This window comes from Pinus tabuliformis, chromosome 9, assembly GCF_031772625.1.
Source record: "Pinus tabuliformis cultivar Carrire ecotype Pingquan chromosome 9, CPIR1, whole genome shotgun sequence".
Taxonomy (NCBI): Eukaryota; Viridiplantae; Streptophyta; class Pinopsida; order Pinales; family Pinaceae; genus Pinus; species Pinus tabuliformis.
The window spans coordinates 1,701,518,469-1,701,533,622 of NC_142307.1; the positions used below are offsets into that span (position 1 = coordinate 1,701,518,469).

The window sequence follows — 15,154 nt, forward strand, 5'->3', positions numbered from 1 at the left end:
AATCACAGCGAAAAATATACATGAGAAACAAATTATTTCATAAAACTAAATATAGAATACTTCAATTAAAATTTCTACAATCAAATTTTTTATAAAAATAAGAGGGTTTTGGCATCAAAATCCAACCCTTTTACATTGAAATTGAAACAATATATAGAGCATTACACCCAACTGACTGTGTCTAGACTTTTGAAATAAGAATATGAACAATATACTAAAATAAAAGGAATCTCTGAAAAATTGCAGGAAATCTAGAGCTGATTGAAATTCTTATTCCTCCAAATCTGGGAATTGGCTAACTAATCGCTGATTGATTGCCTTTATTCTTAAAACTAGTTGCCCATTTTTTGTCAAAAATCTGATTTAATCTTCTACCATGTGATCTTTTGCCTCAAATTCTGGAGGTTGGTGAAGTTGCTCCCTAAAACTCAGTTACTATGCCCATAATCTAGTTGACTCGTCTCTTTTTATAGAATTGATTAATCCCCTGTTATTTTATAAAATCCTTCGATAATTCAATTATGTTAATTATCCTTATGTGCTCAACCATTGTCGAGAAATTTGAAAATGATTTGGAAATCATTAATTTTTTGTCACTCTTTAATTTTGAAAAATATACATCTGAAATTTTTGGGAATAAGAATTTGATAAAAATAAATCCCAAAAATCTGTAAAATCATATTTCCATAAAAATCATTCATGCTTGTGGTTTTGAAAACCCATGTCTTTAATATAGAGCCATATCTTGGTTTGACTTATAAAATTGTTTCTTTCCTCATGAGTTTCATAAATCAAATCCTGGAATATTTCCTTTCTTTGTAAAACCATGCATGGATTTGAAAGCCATCTCTTGTAATATTTCTCCTTTGTCACATTTATTTGTTTATGAATTTCACAAAATAAATTTACAATAATTTACCCAAATCATGCATTGCTTTCATATTTAGTTTTGCCCACTTTTTGTATACTTATGAATAAATGAAACTTCATAAATAATTCTCATTTTTTGTTGAAAACCATCTATTGTTTTTCTTTCCATGGTTTTGAAAACCATGTCTCCAACCATGTTTGGTAAGTGATTAAAATATATTTTCATCTCCCCCTTTTAACGCTTGTAAAAATTTTGGATAAGAAATTATCTAAATTTTTTGTTCGTGTGCATTTTCCTCTTTATAATTATTTTCCTCCTTATAACATGAAACGTTTATTTGTCTGCTATGTAAAATTATATTTTTACCTGTGTAAAATCATTCCACGGGGAGTAAATAATTCTTTATAACATTGGAAACTCTATGATTTGTATTGAAATGTATTTCTAGAACATGTATCCTCATTTTACTTGCATGAAAATATATTTCAATTGTTTACCTAACCTCCTCTTCTGTCAATCTTTCACCCATAAGCTGATTCCAGAAAAATTGGACTATAAAAGTCTTCCCTCCATTGTCGCCTTCGATGCAGACTTTATAATTTCCCACACTCCATTTATAAATTCAAATCCATATGGTAATTTGTATGTCAATAGTGTTGTGGGGGGATAGTTGGTGGTAAATGGTTTAGGAGGGGGTGCCTGTAATACATGAAATAGGAACACATGCAAAATGCAATAAAAATGAAACAACTTTATGGAGGCGGGTAGATTAAAGGTTGGATAGGCAGCCCTCCACAAACCATAGATTTATTTATTCACACACCTCGAGGTTATGTATATAATGGTTTTTGAATGTGTGAAATGCAGGGTGCGGACATCGGTTTGAATGAACATAAATAATATTTTAATAATGCGTGGAGTATGGAATAATGGAAATAAATAAATAAGATAAAAAGTAAAGTACAAGATTATAATTTTTACATGTGATTATGGTAAACAAGAGAATGAATGAATAATAAAATTAATACAGGGTATAGTAAAACATATATAAGAAAAAATAAGGGTGTGATAATAAGGGTGAAAAGTGAATGGAGTGACCCACATAAAAATATTGTTCATGAAAGAAATAAAATATTTGGGAATAGGTAGAAAGGGACCAAGGAATTTAGATAAAAATTAAGGCTAGATATGGGTTTGGGATATTTTTCAATTTTGACTCATAGAGGACATGATTTTTTTGGAAGAATAATTAAGTGAAGGATTTAGGTGATGGTAACTTGATGAAAATTTATACATATAAGCAAGAAATCACTTAGTAGATTTCGAAATATTTTTGTAACTTTTAAAGGTGTCAGAAAATGTTACAACACTACCAAGCTGCTTGATAAACTTCTCCAACATCTGTAGCACTTATCCAACCTTGAAAATTCTTGGAAACAACTTTGAAACCTATTTTTAATCTCATAAAAGACATAGAATTCATGAGTATATGAGAAAACTCATGAGTGAAACACCTCTATGACATCAAGGCACTTATAAACATGGAAATACGTCCAAGAATGTGTAATATCTATATGCAAGTATCGGGTCATGACCTCAATCTATCAGGTAAACTTTAGTAGTGAACATGAGATAACATGGTAGCTATTATCAAATCCTTTAACACCATGACAAACTTAGGAAAATCCATGACAACCTTTTGAATATAGTGACAACATGAAATACATAGAAAATGAATTAATAGAAACATATGAGTCATGGTAACCATTAAGCGACATCAATGGGAACACAAACATGACAACATTAGAAGAATAAAGACGTGCATCTTCATAAGAAACAATTATTAATACCTCACCTTTTGACGCAACAATAGTGGTTTCGTCATTGTCATTTTGGGTCACCTTTTGCTCCCTTTACCCCTTTGGCTCTTTCTTCCATATCCAACAATTCCTCTTGATGTGACCAGATTTTTGTTAATAATTGAAAATTATTGTTCCTTTTCTAAACTTTGATCTACCTCCAGATTTTTAATTCCCTCATCCATCACGTTCAATTTTTATTCCACAATCATATAAGGCTAGAGCTTGTCCTCCCTTATTTTCTAAAATTAATTTGTGCCACAACTTCTTACTCATGAAACTACTGCTAACAATATCAAACTTCAAGGTCCTTGCAAGTGTTGAAGTGTTGATATCTACTATCAAATTCTCCCAACTATCTTGTATGGAGTACATGAGCATGATGAATATAATCTCATCATATAAAATGATTTCTATAAATAAAATTTGACCATGAATTATATTAAATTCTTTTAAGTGCTCTACAACAAAAGCATCATCTTTCATCTTAATATTTGTAGGTGTTAACCCCATATAGAAATAACCTACATACGAATTCTAAAACACAGAAAATGAACAATTCGAGAGCATAACACATAAAACACATATACATAGGGATTCCCCCCTGTATCCCAAAACCGGGACTACCAGCTTGATTTTTCATTATGTTCCTTTCAATGTTATAATACATATATATACATGCCAAAGCATCCAATACCATGGACCAAAAATCATTGCATCCAAAACCATGTGTGAAAATCATTCACAAAACCATAGGTAGGTCTGCTCAAAATGTGCAATCCGCGCAACGAAGGAGGGGCTCTGCCACCCTTCTAACCCCCTAGTTAACTACGTGGGTTAGTTGTGGAAAGAATATAACACATCCCAACATTCTCCCACTTGTTGTTTTCTTTCCACAGTGGGCCACAAGAGAGCTTAGTCATTTATCCAGCCCTGCAATGCCCATTGTTTCTCTACACCAAGAGAACTTCTCATAGCTCATAGATTTTGTTAATGCATCTGCATTATTCCTCAAAGTGTCCACCTTTACCAGCAACACCTTTTTGTCTTCTATCATATTCCTCACAAAGAGATATTGAACATCAATTTGCTTTATCTTTGAATGATATGCAGGGTTCTTTGCTAAGAAAATGGTACTTTTGCTGTAACAATCTATCCTTGTAGCTTCCTGTACTAACCCCATACTTGAACACAATCTATGCAACCAAACTGCTTCCTTGCTTACATGAGTGGCTGCCATGTATTCTGTCTCTATAGTTGATAGTGCCACTACAGATTGTTTCTTACTCATCCAGCTGACTACACCTCCAAATAGGTTAAACACATACCCTCTTGTAGATCTTCTCTGATCCAGATCTCCAGCCCAATCGGCATCAAAAAAGCCACGAATATCCAACACTCTGTCCAATCCTGGTCTTCCTTGGTAGCACAAACTGTAATCACTAGTGCCACGCAAATACCTGAAAACCTGCTTCACTATTGTCCAATGCTCCTTCCCTAGTTTTGACATAAACCTGCTCAATACTCCAACCGCATGTGCAATTTCTAGTCTAGTACAAACCATCACATACATCAGGCTACCGACTAAATTTTCATATGGAACACAAGACATGTCCTCTTCCTCTTCTTGTGTCTTGGGACATTGTTCAACAGATAACTTTACACCTACAGGAATAGGAACCTTCACCGGTTTAGTATTCTACACATTAAATCTTCGCAATATTGTCTCAGCGTACTTCCTCTGGTTTAACCAAAGCTTCCTCTTTGTCTGATCTCCTTTAATTTCCATGCCCAAAATATATTTTACAGCACCAATATCTTTCATGTGGAATTTGGAGGACAAATGGGTCTTCAAATCCTAGATAATTTCTTTGTCATTTCCAACCAGCAACATATCATCCATATACAAGACCAGATAAATAACATGGACACCAATTAATTTAAAATACACACAATGATTTGCTTTGCTTCTGGTGAAGCCAAGTCCCCATATAAATGTATCAAATTTTAGATACCACATCCTTGGTGATTGTTTTAACCCATACAGAGACTTATTTAACTTGCATACCAGTTCTTTCTTACCCTTCACCACAAAACCTTCAGGTTGCTTCATGTAGATCTCCTCTTCCAGATCCCCGTGAAGAAATGCTATCTTCACATCCATTTGTTCTACCTCAAAATAAAAAACAGTAGCAATAGATAAAAGTAATCTAATGGAAGTTACCTTGGCAACAGGAGAAAAAATATCACCAAAATCAATTCCCGACACTTGGGAATAACCTTTTGCTACCAACGTAGCTTTGTATTTCTCCACCTTTCCTTCTACGTTTGTCTTCTTATTGAACAACCATTTGCTGCCAATGGGTTTCCTTCCAGCTGGCAACTCCACTAGATCCCAAGTCTCATTTTTGTGCAAAGATGCAATTTCATCAACAATTGCCTCTTTCCAGAGTTTTCCATCCTCTGAATCTACTGCTTTCTTCACAGTTCTGGGATCATCATCATTAATAGATAAAGAAAAATTTGAACGAAAAGTAGATGGACTATACCTTTATGGCTGCCTTCTTTCTTGAACTGATCTTCTCACACCCAGAGTTTGTGGCTCTTCATCTTTTGATTCCTTCTTTGCTGTAGAGTCTGATTCTTCCTCCTTTAGCTCAAACTCTATCTTCTCAGGTTCCTTTGGTTGGAATTCATGTTTCATAACATCTTTCACCTCTCTAAACACCACATCTCGACTGTACAAAACCTTCCTTGTTACTGGGTTCCAAAGCTTATAACCCTTTAAACCATCCTTATACCCAATAAAGATGCACTTTTCAGATTTACTATCCAACTTGGTTCGTTTCTCCTTTGGAACATGTACATATGCATCTCATCCAAATACGCTCAGATGTGAAAGAGAGGAATTCTTACTAGTCCATACCTCTTGTGGAGTCTTATCCTCTAACACTGATGAAGGTGATCTGTTGACCAGGTAACATGCAGTCGCCACCGCCTCTACCCAGAATTGTTGTCCTAACCCAACACCACTGTGCATGCTTCTTGCCCTTTCCATCAACGTCTTGTTCATTCTTTCTGTCACTCCATTTTGCTGAGGTGTATATGGAGTAGTCTTCTGTCCTGATATACCACACTTACAGAATTCTTTGAATTCCTTGTAGCAAAACTCTCCATCGTTATCTGTCCTCGGCACCTTTATCTTCTTCTCTATCTGGTTTTCCACCAGAGCCTTAAATTCTTTAAACCTGTGAAAGAATCCAGATTTCTTCTTAAGTAAATATATCAATGTATTCCTTGAGAATTCATCTATAAATGATACATAGTACACAGACTTACCCAATGATGGAACCTTCACAAGTCCAAACACATCACTGTGCACAAGCTCTAATATCTGTTTTGCCCTCTTACCACTAGAGGAGAAACTCACCTAATTCTGCTTTCCATATACACAATTTTCATAGAAATTAAAATCCAGAGAGCTATTACTCATACCTTCTACCATACCTTTACCATGAAGTATTAGAAGTCCCTTCTCTCCAATATGTCCAAGCCTTTGATGCGACAACATGGTCTTCTCTCCAGAGACCACTAGATTTCCTACTCCACTTTCAGAAAGCACAGAATTGTTGCACCCATCAACAAAACTGCTACCTTGTAGCTTATACAGAGTTCCAATTTGAACTCCCTGCATCAATACTAGTGCCCCCCGAACCATCTTGCAGGTATCCTTCTCTAGCACTGTTTTTACACCTGCATCATCTATCTTGCTTACAAAAATTAGATTTCTGGCTAATGCAAGAATATGCAGAACACCCGGAAGTGTTCTAACCCTTCCACCTTGCAACTTCAACTTTACTTTTCTATGACCAACGATTCTAGCCTTTTTGTCATCCCCCAAAAAGACATCACCACCATCATATTTCTCATACTCGCAAAACCACTCTCTATGGGGAGTGAAGTGAAAGGATGCACCCGAGTCAATCAACCATGCCTCGTGATCGACATGTGTACTTGCAGAATCCAAGTACACATCCCCACCTTCATCTGAGGTGGTTTTCACCTCTGCAAAAGGAGCATCATCAGATCCCTTTCCTTTTTCAGGAGCTTTAGATTTACAATCCCTTTTGTAGTTCCCTTCCATTCCGCATTTCTAGCACACCACCTTTATAGGTGTCCTGGAGATTTAGATCTCCCTCTAGATTTAGATCTCCCACTCGATGACTTATTTTTGTTTCTGTTCTGGGACCGTCCTCGTACAGACAAGGAATCACCATTCTGGATCTCCATATTTTTCCATCTCATCTCCTTCATCAGCAAGGATGATACTAGTCATCAAACTCCAAGGCGGTTTCATTGCTACCTATTGCAATAACCAGACTATCCCACGAATCTAGTAGAGAACACAACAAACTAATGCACTTATATTCATCTGAAATTTTAATATCAACAGACAATAACTGACTTACTACAGTATTAAATGCATTTAGATGCTCTGTCACTGAGTCTCCATCTCTCATCCTAAAGTTATACATATTTTTCCATAGGAATAATTTATTCTCCAGAGACTTAGATTGGTACAAAGTCCCTAACTTGTCCCATAAAGCCTTCACCGTACCTTCCCCTGATACATTCAGCAATACTGAATCTGAGACACACAATCGTATTGTGCTCTTTGCCTTCCGATCCAACTTCTTCCATTCTTCATTAGACACTCCCTTTGGTTTAGTACTTGGATCTACTGTGATCCACTGATCTTTATCCACCAACAAATCATCCATCTTGAGTTTCCACAACTCAAAACTCTGAGCATTAAATTTCGCGATCTCTATCTTTCCACTCCTTGCCATCTTCTTTCACCACTAGAATCGATCTCGCAGATCTCCCACTTAACACGGTCTACCACAGACGCGAGAAAAACCCCTCAGCAATAAAGGCGTCCCCTTGAAGCCAAGACAACTCTGATACCAAGTGTAGGTTTTAACCCCGTACAGAAATTACTTGCATATGAATTCTAAAACATAGAAAATAAATAATGCGAGAGCATAACACATAAAATGCATATACGCAGAGATTCTCCCCTGGATCCCAAAACCGGGACTCCCGGCTTGATTTTTCATTATGCTTCTTTCAATGTTACAATACATATTATACATGTAGAAGCATTCAATACCATGGACTGAAAACCATCGCGTCCAAAACCATGTGGGAAAATCATGCACAAAACCATAGGTAGGTCTGCCCAACCTAATATAGGGTCCAAAAACAAAATTTTCTCGGGTGCTGCCCTGGACCCCACAGAGTGGGGTTACCTGCACCCCTCAAACCCCCTGTGACTCCCCCCGCAGTGTATTCGACACAACGAAAGGGGGGCATCTAACCCCCAGGTTAACTACGTGTGGGCTAGTCGTGGAAAGAATATAACACATCCCAAAAAAATTATATAATCTCTTCATTAGGAACACTTTATTTGTTGTGGCGTTCTTCTCTTAAATGTCACATCCCCAAATTAACAAAAAAGTAAATTTCGAAATTAACCTTGTATTTTTATTTTTATTTTCTAACAAATCTACCACCTCCCTATCATGTTATGGAAATTATGCCTCATAATTATGAATAGAATAATCCATCACACTATTGTTCTTTCTATAACTGCCCTACCCAAACTTACCAACGAAGTCTCATTGTGAAATTTATCTCACAATGGTTTGGATCTCTTCTCTATGGCTTCAAGCCCTAGTGCAGTACTCACCATAGCTGAATTTTCATGGTCTTGGTGAGGGATATCTGTAGGTTTTATCTATTTGGAAAAACGTATACTTCGTCCTTACTGGCACATGAGATTACGAGATAGGATCTCCTTAGTCTCTTTAAACCTCTAAACAATTTCTTTAGTTTTTATTTCTTAAATAAGGTTCTCTGAGATTTCTCATAATTTTCCTCTTACCCATTTTAATAGGGTACTCACCCTTCGCTAGAATAAGGATCTTAACCTTCCCTTTCATTGAGATTGCAAAAATTTCACTAGCCATTTCAAAAGAAAAATAAGGGGGGAAGTCTAGGTAAAAGGGCAAGGTAGCCTTGAGGATTTCTCACACTTTGAATTCTTTATACATTGAAACCCTTTATGGAATAATTATCCTCTTCTTTATTTTTATTTTTTTTACAAAGTTACGACCAAGAAAGGCATCTCACTTGAGCCTCTTGGTAGGTAAGGAATTAATCCTACGAAAAGTAACAATATTTCTTCCTTTCTCATTAGTAATTTATAGTGGAGGAAATTATAACTAATTTTTTATTCAACACTTATAGGTTTGTAGGGGTCATTGAACATGGTTACAGTTTGGGAAGATTTCCATTGTCAAGTCAGTCCTCTTCTTCAAATTCCTTAGCGATGGGTTTAGGTTATTGCATACTTGCACACCACGTCATTTGTGATGACTACATGGCGTCAACCTAGGTGCAAAAAAGTGCCATATACTCTTTGCATTTTCGTTCACTTCACCAATAGGTCTTGATGCAGCCCTAGCTTTTCATGAAAGATTTAATTGTTAAACATGTAAATGCTACGGTTTGGGTGAAAACATTTAGATGAATTACATTTTTGGTTCAAATGTGGTGATGAAATTTCAAGTTTTTCCTCTTTTATGGAATTGAAGCCCTCACAATTCATATAAGCACTGTGAATTTTTATTCAAAATAAAAAGACAAATTGTGGAGAATTATGTTGTTTTCCTAATGATATTTTTTGAAATAATATGTAGTGTTGTGTAATATATCAATTTATTAATTAATAATATTATTAACTAATATGCCTATATGGATATAAAAGGGATTATTTCAAAACATAAAATGTATGTACATCTTTGACTGTAATAGTAATTATACATTTCACTTCCAAAAAACAACGTTAACTATTAATGAAAATTTATTGCGTGGACAGTTTTTCATATTGTCCTTTGTATCGGTTTTATAACTCCGGAAAGACAAGGGTGTGATACCATCCCTAGAATCTAATCCATCCCTGCTGTGGAAGTTTGTTTTCATAAATTCCTAAACGTGACCTCCAGTGAGGAGACCATCTAGCCACTTACTTTACAATTCCGTTTACTTGACGAACCTCGGCCTTTCGGTTGAGCGATCACACTTCTTCCTCGCGAGCATGATATCTTGTTCCTCTCTAGGAAACTGTCACACCCACCCTGTAACTTGTTCCTCTCTAGGAAACTGTCACACCCACCCTGTCCGTAGTCACTTACAGTATGGTTAGAATTAGCCAAGCGCTACTACCATATGGTAGGTAGTGAACATTTTCACATGCCATCGTCATGTGAAAATGGAACATTTCATGAATAAGCGCACGACGTAGGACTAGGAGGGTAGCTGTGGTAACCTTGCCCGTGGTAGCCACTGATTTAAATGTGAAAAATCAACACCACCACGCTAAGGCAGTTTGTCATGACCGAGTTTATATTTTCTAAATTGCAATAATCGTTGGTACTGTACCGTACACTGTCAGGGATTTTATACAGCCGGAAGATTCTTCTGTTCTTTAAAACAGCTGAACCCAAATGAAAGACGCGGCTATCGGAAGCGGAGGCAGGCGTTCGATTTTTGGGACGTGGAGTGTGAGATGGGGCATGGACTACATGTGTTTCGTCTGGACTCTCGACCTTTTCTTCCTGTTGTGTTGTTCTCTAATTTTATGTTCATACAAGTAGACGCTTCCCCACGCTGCCATAAATACCATAAGGATCCACCTCCTCTTCACACTCCCGCTCCATATATCTATCAATCTTTCACGATAACGAAAGAAGAAAAGAAATGGATGTTTTCTCCCTTCCGATCACTACGAGACTGGCTCTTAAATGGGCGAGCCTAGGCGTAACCCTTCTGCTCCTTCTTCAGTGGGGCACCCCAACTGTTGATGCGCGTGAAGGCATTATGTATGGAGAGGGCCTGCAACAACAACGACGCTCCTGCGATCCGCAACGACTGTCTCAGTGCCGGGACTACGTGGAGTGCCGGAGAGAGTAGCCATCGGAGCGATGCTGCGAGGAATTGGAAAGAATGTCTCCACAATGCCGATGCCGAGCCGTACAGCAAGTACTCGACCAATCTCAATCGTATGTTTCAACCACGGAGGACCTCCCCATGGAGGAGAGAGCCGCTTACCTTCCAGAAACCTGCAACGTCCGCCAGCCTCCCCGCCGGTGCGATGTTCAACGCCGTTCTCGTAAGTCTTTCCATCGATCGATATCCATGACTACTCATTATCAACACAAACAGTATTTAATTTCTGTAGCTTTGCGTGTAGGAAGCTGCTGTCAGTATACTGTGGACTAACACATTCTTTCATTTATTCACGATGCTATTTGTTATTCATGTTAATCCATCATCTAGTCTGCCATGTTCGCTGTAATTTATATCTATTTTTGCTTGAAACACTCCCGACACATGAATCTAATTCATGTGTTAATGCTGTGTGCAGGACAGGCTATTTCACGACGGACAGCGGCTTTTAAATGCGCGACGAACAGAAAATATAGATAATGTGTCTATGTAACTAAATAAGCAAGGGAGTGATCACTTAAGCCGCTATGAAATTGTGGGTTTCCTTTCGGAGGCTCTCGTCTCATTTCATTTTATGCCCACCACTTATATCATAGCTTGATTTCTTCCCTTCTATGTAATAAACGACTGAATGAACGAGCAAAAAATCATTTTGTTTCATGTCATGGCCACCATCAAAGCAAGCTTCTTCTCATTTTATCAGCGAATGCAATATATGCTTTGAGGCAAAGAGATGACTTAGACTATATAAGAATATCAAAAAGTATCAACAATAAAGTAAATCTTTTCGTTAGAAAATTCAAACATGTGAAAATATCTATACACTCGGAAAAGACAAACATAATTTGACTCTCGGTAAGAGCTCATAACTACACCGAAAGGAAGATGTTGGGTTTTTGGTCTTTTCGTATCAAAAATATAGTATTTTTCAAAAACAAAATAGAATAAATAATGATTTAGAATGACCCTAGTGTGCAGGGAAGATAAAATAATGATTTAGAATTATCATAGGGTGGAGGGAACATAAAAAAATCACATAGAAAATATCAACAACTATCAACAACTATTTTTTATTGCTAGTAATTACAAGAACTTTCTCTTTTGAGTTCAAGTCTCATGTTACTAGCACTCAACTCTCATATCACTAGCAATAATACTTATAAGGGCCTTCTTTCTTCAGCTCAACTTTGGATTGCTTATTAATGAATGAACTCAATTTTTGTCTATAAAAGATTTCTCAGTTTTTTCTTCAGCTCAACTCCCAATTGCTCAATAATGAATGAACTCAAATTTATTTATAGTAGATTTGGCAGTTTTAGTTACAAGGGAGAAGTTTTCTAGGAACTTTCTCTTTTGAGTTCAAGTCTCATATTACTAGCACTCAACTCTCATATTAGTAGCAATAATACTTATAAGGGCCTTCTTTCTTCAGCTCAACTTTGGATTGCTCAATATTGAATGAACTCAATTTTATCTATAGAAGGTTTTCAGCTCAACTCTCAATTGCTCAATAGTGAATGAAATCAATTTTATTTATAGTAGATTTCTCAGTTTTACTTACAAGGGAGAAGTTTTCATTTCATTCTAGAAGTAAAATTAATAATATTTGCACTTTCACTCAACCATATTTGAAGTCACACTTAAATATTTGCATTCACTCTTAACTATTTTCATTCACTCTTAACTATATTTGCATTCACTTTTCACTATACTTGGACCAACACTTAACAATCTCCTACTTAAATATTTTCACTTACACTTAAATATTTGCATTCACTCTTAACTATATTTGCATTCACTTTTAACTATATTTGGACGACCACTTAACAATCTCCAATCTCCCACCTGAGACCAAATATTAAAGCCACTAATCTTTTCCTAAAAATTTCTCATCACCCTTGTGTCACACCACACAGTGTTCTACAAAGCTCCTCCTCATCTAGTACTCAATGAATCCAATGATATATATCTTCCGTATACCCTGTTGTAGAAATATATAATGGCTTTTTTGCTAAGTGAATAACGCTATGACAATCACAATGAAATATATATTTGTCTTGTTTTATTTCCAAATATTCTAGAAAGTGTGCATCTATAACATCTTCTTAAAAATTTCTATTCCAGCTATATATTGTTCCTCTCTTGTGGAGAGACCTACTAGCTTTTGTAATCTTGACACTCAAGACATAGATGCACTAACAAAATTATACAAATAACTAGTGAAGCATAATGAGTCCTTCTCATTTCCTCTTTCTCCTCATCATCACAAGGACATAAATCAACACTGTGTTTGGTGTTAGGTGCAAGGGATGTACCAATTGGTTTGGAATCCTTCATATTGAACCTCTCTAACAACTTTTCAATATATTTCTCTTGTGATAGCCATAAATTTTTGTTCTTCTTATCACATATGATTGTCATACTCGATATTTGTTGTACTAGACGTTAATACCTTATTGCAAATTTGTTGCCCAAATCTTTCTTCACCTTGTTGATCATGTTTTTATCATGTCGAACAATTAACATATCATCCACATATAACAATAATATAATGTACCTTTCTTCATATCTCTTGACGTAAACACAATGATCAACCTCTAATCATTTAAAACTATGTTCCAAAATAAATGAATCAAATTTCTTATATCATTGGCATGACACCTGTTTTATCCCACAGAGGTTCTTTTACAATTTTCAAACTAAATTCTCTTTACATGTTTCTTTGAATCCATCTCATTGCTCCATAAAAATATCGGCTTTCAAATATCCCTGAACAAAGGTTGATTTAGCATGTAGTTGTTCACATTCAAAATCTAAATTAGCATCAAGACTAAGAACAACTCTTATGCATGACATCTTAACAAGAGATTAAATTTCAATAGAATCAACACCTTCTTTTTAAGCAAACCCCTTTACCACCATCCTTACCTTGAACATTTCTTTCTTCCCTTCACTTTCATGTTTAATCATGTACACCCATTTGTTCTGTAAGATGTTTCTTCCTTTGGAGGCATTGCTAATTCCCAAGTTTTTTATTCAATAGAGAGCCCATTTCTTCATCAGTAAGCAAAATATAGTATGAGGATGGATACCTTTGTGAAGGTTCAAAATCTAATATGAGGTTGGATAACTTTGTGAAGGTTTATGAATCTTGATAGACATTCGAACTAATTGTGGTGGTGTGTTTTCTCTCGAGCTAATTCTGGTGGTGTGTTTTCTAGTTGGACTTCTTGCAAAGGCTGCAACATGTTTTATTCTTATTTTGGTGAATCTGTAAGATACCCTCTTAGAAATATATTGAAAACCCAAAAAAAAATTGAGTTTATTTGATTTGGTTCACTTTGGTATTTTAACAAATGATTGGGACACAAACTATTGTAAGTGTACTTTAATATATTTATCCCCAAATAGAGACACGTAATAGCAAATATACTCCATACAAGGCTCCCAAACAATAGTAAATAATGAAAGAAAACTCAGGAAATGAAAACACCACTCATGCACGTTTATGACAACATGTAAAACCACTTCCCTTCTATTGAAAACATTGCTAGAAAATTATACATTACGGAGCAATGGAACACATAAAATATTGCAGAAATATAAACACAGAAAACACACAAAACAAGAGAGACACAGATATACATGGTTCACCCAGTTTGGGCTACGTCCACCCCTAACAGCCAGTCCTTCCTTTCTATTATCCAGCAAAATGAAGAGACACAACCTACAGCAAGTCCGCTGCAATATCCTCTGTTTTCTCTCACAGTCTCACCTCTCTGTTTCTCGCTCACAGAATACACATCTATCACACAGCCTCAAATACAATACCCTCGTACAAAGAGAGGGCTTGCCTTCTAGGGCAAAAAACCCTAAACTAAACATAATTTCTACCGTCAGATCATCCGCCTAATGAACGGCCCAGATTGACTAGAAATTACTATACTTTTACAAGGCAATTTTACAGCTGTTTTTAGCTTCGGGGGCGCTGCCCCCGAAACCCCCCGCCAAGGGGGGGGGGGGCTCCCAAAGGTTGCAGCCCTCCCCCCCCTGAACACCCCCTACAGCGAATATTTTACGGGCGGCGTTGCCGCGCCCCATTTCGAACTGGGGTCCTATGTGGCGATACCTTTGAATATAGAAGATAATCAGGCTCCAGACCCAACAATCTCCCACTTGGAGACTGATTGTATTAACTCCATCGCTGCTCCATTTGCTGGACAATGACTCCTCTTTGGACCTGGCTGTTTTTCATCTTCATCGTCATCCTTGAAGACCAACTGAAACTGAGCATATTCTCAGTTTCTCCCTGGTTACAACTTTTGTTAGCATATCTACAGTATTCTGGCTA

The 15,154-nt window shown here is 36.5% G+C and overlaps 1 protein-coding gene across 1 annotated transcript; it reads left to right on the forward strand.

Annotated features, from left to right (window-relative positions):
- The first annotated feature begins 10,544 nt into the window (after positions 1 to 10,544).
- On the forward strand, positions 10,545 to 11,345 carry LOC149155437 (uncharacterized). The gene is made up of 2 exons (XM_089445736.1): positions 10,545 to 10,966; positions 11,227 to 11,345. Exons 1-2 carry the CDS (start codon positions 10,658 to 10,660, stop codon positions 11,281 to 11,283), a joined length of 366 nt encoding a protein of 121 aa, XP_089301862.1. The 5' UTR covers positions 10,545 to 10,657; the 3' UTR covers positions 11,284 to 11,345.
- The last annotated feature ends 3,809 nt before the right edge of the window (positions 11,346 to 15,154 follow it).